Below are 12,856 nucleotides of genomic sequence, written 5' to 3' on the forward strand. Positions count from 1 at the left end.
ACTGCACAGTCCTCCCTTCCCTCCCTTCTTCCACACATCCCAGCCTCAAACTTCCACCAGTACCGGGATCGGGGCTTTTTTGTCAAACCAATTACAAGCACAAAACAATCTAAAGGCGGAAAACACACGGAATTGGGAAAAAAACTAAACAATAAATTCACAGAGCACAGGGAAGGCAATGTCCAACTTCCCTTGTGCCAACAGCTACAACAGGGGAGCTTGATAATCCCACTTGGATATACCCACCCACCTCCCACCCTGAATCCCAAAAAATCCCAGCCCCACTTCAAGGGCTACAGGCTGTAGAACTTGAGGCTCCGATCCATGCCTGTGGAAGCGATGAACTTGGCATGGTGGCCAAAGGCCACTCCTGTGGTCAGACCACTGTGCTCTGGGGATGGAAAATAACCCATGGTCACAATTCTGACTGGATTTGTCCCATTCCCACCCCAGCCACTTCCATGACTCCCACAATCCCTCACCTGTGAAGTGGAGGATCTCCGTCCACTGCTTGCAGATGTAGATCTGGACATCGGTCCCACCCAGAGCCAGATAGGTCCCACTCTGGTCGAAAATCAGGGATTTCACCTGTGGAGATGAATTACAACAAGGCATCGAAAAAGCTCCAAGTATTTTTTTTGGGATGCCACAACCTCTGGAGCAGAGAGGCCGTGAGGGAAAAGGGACATCACACACCTCAAAGTTATTATCCAGCTGCAATGTCTTGAAGTTCTTGAGCTTCCTCAAATCCCAGAGCTTGACCGAGGAGTCGTCGGCTGCCGTGGCCAGGTAGTATCCATTCTCGGAAAAGGCAATGCTGGTGATGGGGCCGGAGTGTCCCGGGAAGTTGGCCACATTGGTGCGTTCCTGGGGACAAGGTGGTCAGAGGGAATCACAGCATTGGGATGTGGCATCATTCCCAAATGACCTGCGTGCTCATGGTGTCACCAGTGGCTGCTCTGGAGCTGGAATCTTGGGAGTTTTGGAGAAACTTCCAAAAACATTCCTTCAAAGTGCTGCTCATTGGACTGATCTCCAAACCAAGCTCAGGTCCCCCCAAACCCCTGCTCCTGCACATTCCCAACAGCCCTTACCTTCAGATCCCAGATCTTGATTTGGGAATCCATCGTTCCCGTCCCAAAAATGAGCCCATCAGGGTGGAACTGGGCACAGGTGAGAGCTGAGGAGACAGCAGGAGAATCAGATGCTTGGGACGACTCAAGAGGGCTGGGAAAATGCCCAAGAGGGTTGGGAAGATTGGGAAGGCTGGGGAGACTCAGAGGGTTGGGAAGATATGGGGAGTTGGAATATTCAGAGAGTTGGGAAGACCTAAGAAGGTTGGAAGATTGGGAAGACTACCAAGACTCTTCCAAAGGAGTTCTAGCAGCTGCCCAGAATGGGGATAATAACCTCTAAGACTTACCACATCCAGAGCTCTCATCCGTCACCTTGGTGAGGACACGGCCCGTCTGGATATCTGAGAAAGCCCAGTACTGGGAGAGAGCAAGAGTGTTGGGAATGGAAGGGGTGGTAAGCAAAGGTGAGACCTGTGGGATGGGGAGGGATTCACCTGGTCATCCGAGGAGCTGAGCAGGTAATCACCCGTGGCGTGGAGGCTGAGCCCGGTCACGGAGCCCTCGTGGGCACGGACCACCTGCACACAGGAGGCGTTGGGAACTGACCAGATCCGGATTGTGGCATCGGGAGAAGCCGAGAACACCAACTCCTACACAAGGAAAATACCAGAAGCTTCGTATGGGAAAAACTCGCCTCTCCAAGCACTCCCAGCAGGAGATTCCACCAGAGCAGGGTCCTGATGCCCAGATTTGAGGGATCCTGGAAGTGAGAAAAGAGCCAGACGCACCTGGGATGGGTGGAAGACAACGCTGGTGACTTTCTTGGTGTGGCCCTTGAGCGTGGCCAGGATCTGCTCCGAGCTCTTGTCGAACACGATGACGTTTTTGTCGGCTCCACCTGGAAAACCGCTGGGATAAGAGTGTGGGGCCAACCAAATCCAAGTTCACCTGCCTCATGTTTCTTGTCCCCCTTCAAATTCCCAAAAGCACAGAGAGAGAAACCCACTCCCAAGTGGGAAATCCCCAAGAAAGCTGCCCTACCAGTGAGGATCTTGTTGGTGTCAGAAGGACACAGATCCAAGGCAAGAATTCCTGGGATGCTGGCGCTGTGCAGACCCTGTGTGAGGGAAGAGAAGCCCAAATTAATGCCACAAGCAGCAAAAGCCTCCCAAACAAAGTCAAGAAGTAATTCCCAGCTCCGTGTGGAAGTTTCCGGGTCCTTTCCCATCCTGGCACTCACCACATGTGAGGCCACCTGCCGGTACTTGCTGAGCTCCTCTGGCTTCACCAGCTCCTCCGGGACTGTCTTGCCCCTCTGGAAAAAACAAGAATAAACATCAGCCTTTGTTTAGGGGCACAGCACATCCTAGCTCCCTCAAAATCTTTGGATAAGGCCACTTACCTTCTTACGCTCCGTTGTCAGCACCGTTGCCTTGTCTTGGAGCTGGAAAACAAGAGGAGGGTGGGCACAGACTGGGAATTCTGCGATTGGAAAATGGAGAGGGGAACACATGGAACACAGCCCTTACCTTCTGGATGATCTCTGGGGTCATTCCTGCCAGCTCTCCCAGATCCATAGCCTCCCCAGCACCCTGTGTGGCACAGAGAGAAGACACATGCAGAAAGGGAATTTGGGTGCAATGAGTGGGAAAAGGGCTGGGATAGGGAGCAGGAAAAGGGCTGGGATGGGGAGCAGGGACTCACAGCCACATTGGGTTGCGCTGATGGCACCGCCTGGGGCACGATGAGTCCGGCCTGAGGCTTCAGCGTGGCCAGAGCTGCAAAAACACAACAAGTTTAAAGGAAAACTGGGATAAAGCACTTCCCAGCACCCCTTCCCAGGAATGGTACATGTCTGCGTCACCTTCTCTGGCAGCAGTGACCTCCTTGGTGAGGCGGGCGATGACCCTGCAGGCAGCATCATGCTGGTACAGGGCGTGGGACAGCTCCTGGCGCGTGGTTTGCAGCTGCTGCCGCAGGGTGAAGCTGTGCAGCATCACGGCATCCTGCCGGGAAGCACCGGAGTTAGCCAGGGGATGGCAGGACCCCAGCCCTGCCAGCCCCTCCGGCACTCACCCACTCGTCCTGCAGGGCTTTCAGGATGGCTGGAATGCTGGTGGCCGACGGGGGTTTGGGGCGGATTGGGTGGGCAACTAGGAAAAAGATGGATACGTCAGTCATATCCTCAATATCCTTCTGGATCCTCACGCTCCCATTGCTCCCATCCCTAGCCTTTCCTATTTCACCATCCCTCCTTAGCCCTCTCTTTCTCAGCCTCCACAGCTGAGTTTGGTATCTCACCCCCAGCTCAGCAAACCCCTCGGGCACCCCTATTCCCGGCCCCAGAGCTGCCACCTCCAGGAAAGCTGCTTTTTCCGGGTTTCCATGCCCGTTCCCGATCCCGGCACCTTTGATGTCTATGAGCTGCTCCTCGGACAGAGGCTGGTTGTTGACAGGGTCGGTGCCGTTCTCTGCGATGTATTTCTCGATCAGCCGCCGCTCGTACACGTGGTTGGACACCGGCGACACACACGGGTGCTCCGGGACTTCGTTGGAAACTGCGAGGGAAAGGGAAGGATAGGATGGGACGGGAGCGGCGCTTTGAGAACCCCCTTCCCGATCATCCCCCGGTGGCCCCGGGTGTTACCGCCCCACAGACCGGGATTCCCCATTCGGTAATGCTCCCCTCTCCCCCTCCTGTGGCCGCTCTCTCTCCGCACTCACTGGAGCAGATGAGCGCCATGGCGCAGGCCAGGAGGTCGCGGCGCTCCGGTTACAGCCCCGCTGCCCTTCCGAGGCTGTTTCCGGTTCTCCTTTCCGGTCCGGGGTCCCGGTTCCGGTTCCGGTTGCCGCGCGCGAACCCCGCGCCGCTCCGGAGCGCTCACGCGGGCGCCGCCGCCGCCGGAACCGGAAGCGTTCCCGGCATCCCCCGCGCTCCCCCCGCCGGCGGGAACGGCGCCTCCCGGCGTGCACCGCGCGCCGCCGACCGCCCCATATGTTGCCATGGTGACCGCATTCCCGGCATGCACCGCGGCGGCCCCGGGAACTACAGCTCCCGGCGTGCCCCGCGGCGGAGCCGAGGGAAGCCCCGGTGAGGGGGGGGTCGGGGGGGACCCTGGGGTGGGGGGTGGAATTCGGGGAAAATCGGGGGAAAATAGAGGGAAAATGGGCGGGTGGGGGCTCCAGAGTGGGATAGGCGGGGTGAGGGAGCCGCGGTGGGGGTTGCTAGGGGTTTCTGAAGGGTGGGGGAGCCCAGTGGGAGGTGGATACAGAGAGGCCTGGGGGGAAACTTGGGGGGATCAGAGGGATCCTGGAGACCGCGGACATCTGGATGGGGTGCGCACAGAGAGATTTGGGGATCCAGTGGGCGTTGGGAAAATCCAGGGAAGACTGGGGGGATTTTGGGGATCATGAAGGGTGGTGGGCCCTGAGGGGGGAGTGGGAACAGGGGGAATCAGGGACTCCAGGGAAATGGGGGGAACTGGGTGGGGTTGGGCACACTGGGATTGGGGAGATCCCAGGGGGACTGGGGAGGAGTGGGGAGCATGGGCGGTCTCAGGGGTGGCAGTAGTGGCTGTGTCTCCTGTGGGAAGGGGTGCCCCCCCCCCCCTTCCCAGCCAGGCCCGGTGCCCTTGGCTGTGTCCCGCTGACACTCATCTATTCCAAAAATAGCTGCAACACCCAGGCCTTTGGCGAGGGGGGGCATGGAACTGGAACAGGGCATGGAACATGGAATCCCCCTCCTGCTTGGGGGACCCCAAAACCAAGTGGACCCCAAAGCCGACAGGGTTTCCCCCTCCCGGCACCCCCACCTCTCCCTTTCCCCACAGATCCTGGGTTCCAGGATGGGGAGTGCTGTGGGGCACCGGGCCCTGCTGACCCTGTTTCTGTGGATCCCATTCCTCATGGGATCAGTGGGGGATGGAGCCAAGGATGGCCAGGAGGGATTCCAGAGACATGCCACCACATCTGATGATCTGCTGCTCCGGATGGGAAGAACCACTTGGGACACCCTGGAAAACTGGGTGGGACCCCAGCTCCTGCAGATGGTGGCAGAGGTGGGATCCTGATTCCCAAACCTTCCCTAGAGTTTCTTGTGCAGGGGGGTCTACACTCTCTTTTCCCACTCCTGTAACCCCATCCTTCCCACAGAGCCTCTCCACCACCCTCTGGGTCATTTCCTCTGGGATCTCGGCAGCCCTGACCACTCTCTGTGGGATCCTGGGGGATCTCCTGGCTGCTTCCAGCATCAATGGTGAGTGGAATTCACCCCAGGGGATGGCTGCAGCCCCCATTCCTGGTGCCCACCGCCACTGCTGACTCCCAGATCCCATTCCCAGGCCACCGGCTGGTCCAAGCGGCAGCATTGGCTCCCGGAGAAGTCCAGAGGGTGCTCCTGTGGGCAGTGGTTGCCCTGCTGGGAGCCTGGGTGCTATCCTGGCTTCGACGGCTACTGCTCCCTCTGCTCCATTGGCTGAAGATTTTCTTTTTCCTTTGTGCCTTCCTGCATGTGGCTGCATCCCAGGAGAGCCCCACAGTGCAGGCAGGAATGCTGCTGGGCCTGTGGGTGCTTTATGCCTTCCTGGGCAGCCTGGTGGCATCCCCGGATCCCAGCGCCCGGCTGGATGCGGCCGTGCGGAGCCTGGAGTGGAAGGTGGAGGAGCTGCGGCGGCGCCAGAAGTTTGGGGGCCCCCGGAACCGGGAGGATTGAGCCCCCCTAAAGCTTCTTCAAAGCTTGGCTCTGTTATCCCAAGCATGTGTCTCCCTGCTCTGCTGAGCCCGCCATGCCCCCTCTTCTGCTTTCCAGTTCTCCCAGGGATCCTGGGAGCCCCCCATCCATCTGGGAGCACCCCAAAATTGGGGGCTGTGCCTTGCCACACATGCTACAAGTGCCTTCACCCCAAAATCCCCCATGATCCCCAAATGTGGGAGAAGAACTGCCACATTCCCTGCCTGCCAGGGATGTTGTCCCAACTAAGCCAGCTTGGGGTGCAGAGTGGATCCATTCCCCATCCCGGGGGCTCTGCTTGTTTTGGGGTCTCCCCACTGTCAGGTTTTGGGTTTTATGCTGCTTTTTAAACGGTTTTGATAATGTGGTTTGGAATAAAGATGGATTTATCCAGCCTTGCCCCAGTGCTTTCCCATGGGAAGAGGTTCAGGCTCAGCGCTGGGCCCCCCCCCCCAGTCCGTTTGGGGTGGGAAGAGAGGAGGAGGGTAGTTTATACATGCCAGGATCCCACCACCCTCCAGGTGTTCCTGCTGTGCTTTCTTCTCACTCTGTGACCCTGGCCATGGATATACTTGTCCTTCCCATGTCCCAAGTATCCCTTGTGGAACAGGGAAAGATGGATGGCAGCTGGGAGTAGAATTCCGACTCTCCTGCCCTGCTCCGAGGTTCTCCATGAGGCCTGGGGTGTCCGGTGCTGGGTGAGGATGGGAATGGGATGAGGCACAGGGATTGGGATGAAGAAGAGGAGCGGAGATGGGGATGGGGAGTGGGATGAGGGTGAGAAGGAGAAGCAGGGATGGGGAGGGAATGGGAAGTGGGGTGAGGATGAGAATGGGAAGCAGGGCGGGGAATGGGGAGCAGGGCTGGGAATGGGCAGTGGGATGGGATGTGGCTCGGGCTACGGAGCGGGAGCCGGAGCACCGGGCACGGCCGGGCTTTAGGACCCGGCGGGGCAAGGCGGCGCCGGTGCCGGTCCCGCCCCGGCCCCATTGTCTGGACGCGGGGGCGGAGGGACGGGAGGCACCGGCGGCACCGGCACCGGCGGCAGCGGTGGACGCACCGAGCCCCCACGGCCATGGCCCCGGCGCCCCGGCTGGCGCTGCTGGCCGCCGCCCTGCTCTGCGCCCCGGGTAAGTGGGAACGGCACCGGGAATGGCATCGGGAACGGCAGCCGGCACCGGGAAAGGCACCGGGCAGCGGCACCGACCCCGCTCCGCAGCCCTCCCGTCGTCCTGACGGGATCCCCTCCCGCGTGGTCCTGTAAGGGTCGATTCTCCCCTCTCCCCACGTTCGGGGTACCTCCGTTCTGCCGGGATCTCGGGAGCCGGGGCGAGCTCACCCCCTCCTCCTTCTTCTTCCCCGCGTTCCCCGGGATCCGCGTTTCCCATTCCGCGGGGATCCGTGCCCCCTCCACCGCCTGGGATCCCGAGGGGGTCACCCCGGGAACGTGGGATCCACTGGGATCTCGAGGAGGAAATCTACCAATCCCCGCGGGAACCCACCGCCCCAGGGACTCCCCTTCCCCCCGGATCTCGGGATGTGCCTCGCCTCTCTCCCCACACACCTGATCACCTAGGTGGGATCAATTCCCGGCCGTGAGGAAGCCTTGCCTGGGCATCCAGGTGGGATCTGCTCTCTGTCATGAGGGATCTCTTTGATCAGGGCACCGTGAACCTCGATCCCACCCTGCAGGACACGGTTCCAACCCTCTCCCCAGTGGGGAATGCATTCCCATAGGGAACAGCCAGGACTGGGGGAACCGAGTGGCCCCCCCAGTCCTGATGCAGGGGTGGGATAACCTTGGGATGGGGCACCCAAGGCAGGGGTGACCTCAGAATGGCCCAGGCCAGGGGTCACCCTGCATGCTGCCACAAAGGTGGACACAAAGACCCCCACTTGCCACCCCTGTGCACCCCATTCCCACCGTGTCCCTGCGGAATGTGACACATCCTTGTCCTTGCAGTGAGAGGTGACAGGGATCCCCCCGATCCCGTGTTCCTGCCGGCGGAGCTGAAGATCCTTGCGGTGCCCGAGTCCTACCGGCTGCAGAGGGTGGATCAGGATGTGGCTCCCAACTCTTCTCTGCACACCCGCTCCGAGACATTCCTGCTGCTTCGTGCTGGATCCCAGCCCCTGGTCCAGGCCACCTACCCCCCGTTCAGCATTCGCCAGGTAACTGGGACTCCTGTGTCCCCTGGGCCACCCCAGGGTGTCCCAGCCACACCACCCTGATGTCCTTACAGGAGGTGTCCATGGAGAGCCCCCCCGGCTCAGAAGCTTGGGCCATCCGCGCCGTGTCTCTGGAGAGCTCTGTGTCCCTTGCTGAGCCCGTGGCCCGTGTCCTCTTCCATCTTCATGGGCCCGACTGGATGCCTGGGAAACAGGATCACGCCGGCACCCGGGATCATCCCAAGGACTGGGACCACCCTGGGATCTGGGATCATCCTGGGGGTCAGGGTCATCCCAGGGATTGGAATCATCCCAGGAAGCAGGACCACCCTGGCGATCGTGACCAACCTGAGCAGCAGGACCACCATGGAGTCTGGGATCACCCCAAAGACTGGCACCACCCTGGGATCCGTGATCACCCCAAGAACTGGGACCACCCCAAGGATCAGGACCACCCTAGGAACTGGGATTCTTCAAGGGATCGGGATCGCTTCAGAGCTCGGGATCTCCCCTGTGTCACCCTACATGCTCACCACCACGGGCGGGTGGCCCGGGGGACATGTCACCTGCAGGTCAGTGCCACCCTGGGAACCCGGGGAACCCACAGCTCCCTCCCAGCCTAATCCCAGGACCCCATCTCCCCTGCAGGCCCCATTGGGTGTGTGCGTGGTGGAGCTGGAGATCCCTCCACGCTGGTTCTCCCTGGGGTCCCTCCATTCCCACCGGAGCCACCGGCGGGATTCCGACGCCTTGGAGACTCTGGAGCGCCCAGAACCAGCTGAGCTGCACTACGGCGTGGGGGAGTGTGGGGGTCGGGAGCGGGAGGCTCCCAGATTCCTGGGAATGCTGGAGTTGCGGGCAGGAGAGCCGGAGCGGCGGCAGGAGGTGCAGCTGGATGAGAAGGTGCTGCTGCGTGTCCCCAATGTCCCCCTGCGGCCCGGGCAGCACTTCACGGCCACCATCGTCCTGCGCCACAACTTCACCGCCGACAGCCTGACCCTGAGGTGAGAGTGGGGACAGTGGGGACATCGGGACACTGAGGGGGACACTGTGTGACACTATGTGAAAGTGTGTGAGTGTGAGTGACACACTGTGACAGTCAGTGACACTGTGTGACAGTCTGTGATGTTGTGTGGCAATTTGTGGCAGTATGTGACATTTGAAATATTGCACTGAGTGACACTGTGTGACAGTGTGACTGTGACACTGTGTGACACCATCTGATGCCGGCTGACAGGATCTGACGCTGTGTGACACCGTGTGATTGTGAGTGACACCGTGTGATTGCGAGTGACACCGTGGGACTCTTGTCTGACACCACCTGATGTTGTATGACATCGTGTGACACTGTTTAACACTGTGTGAATTTTGGGGCTTTGTGTGACACCATTTGACATCATGTGATGCCACCTGACACTGTGTGACACCGGGTGTCCCCACAGGATCAAGGCCAAGAAGGGCCTGCAGGTTATCTCTGCCCGTCCCACAATTCCCAGCACTTGGAGCGCCCACCTGGAGCGTTCCCGCGGTCCCAAGCACTCCACAGCCGTGGTGACGTGCCGGCGGCTGGGGGACATCCCTGCCATCCCTGACAGCTCCAGGTAGGGAATATCCCAATACCCCCATCCTGATGGGAATTACGGGTTGTTCCGCCCTGATCCTGGTGCGGTGCCGCAGGGTGTCTGAGCTGGCCGCGTTCCTGCATCTGGATGTGGCGGTGGAAAACGGAACGGGGGGGCTGGCGCCGGCGCGGCCCCTCACATGGCAGGTGGAGTATCCCGGCCAGGATCCTGAAGCACAGAAGGACAAACTGGTCTGGGAAATCCAGGTATCGGAGCGAGACGTCCGTGCCCTCGTTCCGCTGGTGCAGGTGGGTACCCCTCATCCCATTCCATCCCTCCCATCCCATGGGAAGTGCCCCCTCATCCTACTGTGCTTCCAGGAGCTGGAGATCCTGAACACGGCGCCGCTGACCGGGATCCCCCGTGTTATCCCGGTGAAACTGGTGGCTGTGGAAGCAGGGGGTGGAGTGTCCGAGCTCACGGATCCAGTGGGATGTGAATCCGCTGACAAGCAGGTGCTGCAGGTGAGTCCTGCTATCCCCTCATTATCCCACCTCACCCTCGGAGATTTCCATGGAATTCCATGTGCCTTTGCAGGTGTCAGATTCCTGTGACCAGGTGTTTGTGGGGGGCAAGGAGAGCCGAGGGGCGCGGGGGGTCCGTGTGGATTTTTGGGTGCGCCGGCTGCGGGCAGAGCTGCGCTTCTCCGTCTGGGCTCCACTGCTCCCGCTCCGTGTCCAGCTGGGAGATCCCATCCTGGAGCAGCTCCGTGGCTGGAGACTGCCCGGGGGGCCTGACAGGTACGGCCTACAGAATGGGATGGTGGGAAAAGGGGGAGATGGGAACGGGGATGAGACCCGAGGTGTGGGGATGCATCAGTGAGCCCCCAACACACTCCTGTATCCCAGGATTCTTGTCACCCTGTTGTGGAATCTGTCACCCTGTCCTACAATCCCTGTTTCCCTGCCCCTGGGGAACCTCATTCTGGGACTCTTGTCCCCAGTGCCACGGTGGAGGTCGAGGACCCCGCAGAGGAGCCGGAGCGGCGGGCGCGGAGTTGCCGGCCCCAGTTCCAGCGCACAGGCCTCCGTGTCCTAGCACACTTTGTGGCCCACCCCTTGGATGGTGGCCGTCACCTGTCCTACCTGCCCGGTCCTGAGTGGCTCCTGGATGTCACCCACCTGGTGGCCACCCGGACCCGTGTCCAGGACCCCCGTGTGGCCTCACTGGAAGCGGGGGCCGTGGTGGTGGGCCGGGAGCCTGGCGTTACCTCCGTGGAGGTAAATGGGGTTGTTTGTGGGGAATATGGGGGATCCTGGGGAAATATGGGGGTGTGGGAAGGTTGCAGGGATGGAGCTGGGGGACTGGAAATGATTCCAGTGGGAGCTGGGCAGGATACAGGGAGGGAGGGAACTGAGGGCTGGAGGGGCTGGCACAAGTTGGGAAGAAGAATGTTGAGAGACTCACAGGCTGCTTCCAGGTGCGCTCCCCGCTCTCTGACTCCATCCTGGGGGAGCAGACGCTGGTGGTTTCTGAGGAGAAGGTGATGGTGACGGAGCTCCATGCCCAGGTGGTGGCTGGGCTCTCCTTATCCCTGCGGACACAGCCGGAGCATCCTGGCGTGGTCACCGCCACTGTCCTGGGGACACCCACACTACAGACCCTCAAGCAGGTGAGACGGGTGGGGAGGTCACCCCAATCTCCCCGATGTCCCTGAAACCTCTGCCATCCCACTTGTCGTCCCGCCAGGAAGCGACACTGTCCATCTGGTTGTCCTTCTCTGACCACACGCTGGCCCCGCTGGAGCTCTACGGGTGGCACGACGTGGCCTTGACCGTGACGTCCCTCGACCGTGCTGTCGCTACTGTCCAGGGGTCCCCTGGGGTCTCTGCTGCCCACCCGTGGGTGGTGGCTGAGGGGCCAGGCCGGGGGCCCCTGCTCCAGCTCAGCCTGCACCCCCCGGAACCTTGCCGGCGTGGCCGGCACCGCGCGGCCGCCCTGGCCACCGGCACCGCCTGGCTCGAGGTGGGAGTCCCCTCTCCCAGGAGTCCCCAGCCCTTCCCGCGGGCTGAGGGTGCCATGTCGGGGGAAGCGGTGACCGTGGGACAGAGGGACCCCACGGGAGTGGGGCCAGCAGCCACCAAGCTCCAGGGGTCTTCCTCGGAGGAGGATGAGGAGGAAGGCTATGGACACAACCGTGTCGGCATGGAAGAGGAGGAGGAGGAAGAGGAGGAGGAGATGGTGAAGGCTCCGGAGCGGGTGACTGACCTTGAAATTGGGATGTACGTGCTCCTGGGCGTCTTCTGCCTCGCCATCTTCATCTTCCTCGTCAACTGCATCTTCTTCGTGCTCCGGTACCAGCAGAAGGAGCTGCCCGAGCCAGGCGGGGCCCCCTCAGCCCCACAACCCCACAATTGGGTCTGGCTGGGCACCGACCAGGAAGAGCTGAGCAGGCAGCTGGATCGGCAGCAGCTGGATCGGCCACAGCTGGATCGTCGGCAGCCGGAACCCCCGGCATCCCCGGGCCCCCCCTGTGGCTGCGGGGGCCCCCCAGGTTCCAGTGAGGATGGGGCTCCCCCCGGCTCCCTGACCCCAGGAGCGCCGCCGCTGTCCCGCAAGGAGGGATCGGCTCCAGGGGTTGGCCGCAGGAAGAGGGTGGAATTTGTCACCTTCGCCCCCCCCCCGCGTCCCTGAGGAGCCCCCCCCGGCCACCCCTCATGTCCAGTCCATCTTGGTGGCCAGCGAGGATGACATCCGCTGGGTGTGCGAGGACATGGGGCTGCGGGATCCCGAGGAGCTCCGGAGCTACATGGAGAGGATCCGCGGCAGCTCCTGACCCCGAGGGGGCTCCTCCCGAACCCATCCCCCCCCGCAATTCCCGGGCAAACCAGTAAGGGCCTGACCTCCTTCCCGTGCCGTGCTGGGGGGACACTGACCCCCCCTTACCAGCGGGATGTGCCGGGGACCACTGGTGGCCTCCTGGGACCACCCCAAGGTGCCACACAGGGTGAGGGGGGGGTCTCCCAGCCCTGTACTTACGGGGGCTGGATCCCGGCAGCACCGGGGAGGAATTGGGGATGCTCTTACTGCTTTGGGTCTCATTGCGACATGGTGTTCATAGTGGTGATGATGATGGTGGTGATGATTCCTGTGGTCTGATCCCGGGGAGGATCCTGTATCCCCCCCACCTTCACCTCGGCCGCGCATCCGTTTTGTACACATTTTTTATCGGGAACGCCTGGGAAGGGGCTGCCAGGGGCTGGTATTTATGGAAAATTTTTAATTCTGACGTTGTTACAAAAATAAAGTATTTAAAAAAA

General features: G+C 61.1%; 3 protein-coding genes across 4 annotated transcripts; 2 read left to right on the top strand and 1 right to left on the bottom strand.

The window, feature by feature from the left end:
• Nucleotides 1-16: 16 nt before the first annotated feature.
• PRPF19 (pre-mRNA processing factor 19) lies at nt 17-3,922 on the bottom strand. Of its 2 annotated transcripts, XM_062494241.1 has the most exons (16): nt 3,801-3,922; nt 3,485-3,634; nt 3,153-3,229; nt 2,941-3,082; nt 2,781-2,854; nt 2,606-2,668; nt 2,479-2,520; nt 2,317-2,391; nt 2,118-2,193; nt 1,865-1,974; nt 1,571-1,726; nt 1,424-1,493; nt 1,095-1,180; nt 697-867; nt 483-588; nt 17-391 (listed from the first exon to the last, which is right to left on the bottom strand). In XM_062494241.1, exons 1-16 carry the CDS (start codon nt 3,817-3,819, stop codon nt 294-296), a joined length of 1,515 nt encoding a protein of 504 aa, XP_062350225.1. In that variant the 5' UTR covers nt 3,820-3,922; the 3' UTR covers nt 17-293. The 2 variants fall into 2 exon arrangements, with proteins under 2 accessions (XP_062350225.1, XP_062350226.1); XM_062494242.1 differs by lacking the exons at nt 3,153-3,229; nt 3,801-3,922 and having other exon boundaries at nt 3,485-3,603.
• Nucleotides 3,809-6,190, top strand: TMEM109 (transmembrane protein 109). Its single transcript, XM_062494243.1, is given in 6 exon segments — nt 3,809-3,932; nt 3,935-4,069; nt 4,072-4,178; nt 4,907-5,134; nt 5,229-5,331; nt 5,417-6,190. Coding segments are annotated over 6 exon segments (1,068 nt in total). The 3' UTR covers nt 5,788-6,190.
• A 501-nt stretch (nt 6,191-6,691) lies between these two features.
• On the top strand, nt 6,692-12,692 carry TMEM132A (transmembrane protein 132A). The gene is given in 12 exon segments (XM_062495258.1): nt 6,692-6,935; nt 7,769-7,977; nt 8,049-8,546; nt 8,623-8,978; nt 9,417-9,575; nt 9,652-9,844; nt 9,917-10,060; nt 10,134-10,336; nt 10,540-10,816; nt 11,017-11,208; nt 11,286-12,212; nt 12,214-12,692. Coding segments are annotated over 12 exon segments (3,561 nt in total). The 3' UTR covers nt 12,373-12,692.
• Nucleotides 12,693-12,856: the final 164 nt, after the last annotated feature.

This window comes from Cinclus cinclus, chromosome 6 (assembly GCF_963662255.1).
Source record: "Cinclus cinclus chromosome 6, bCinCin1.1, whole genome shotgun sequence".
NCBI classification, from domain to species: Eukaryota; Metazoa; Chordata; class Aves; order Passeriformes; family Cinclidae; genus Cinclus; species Cinclus cinclus.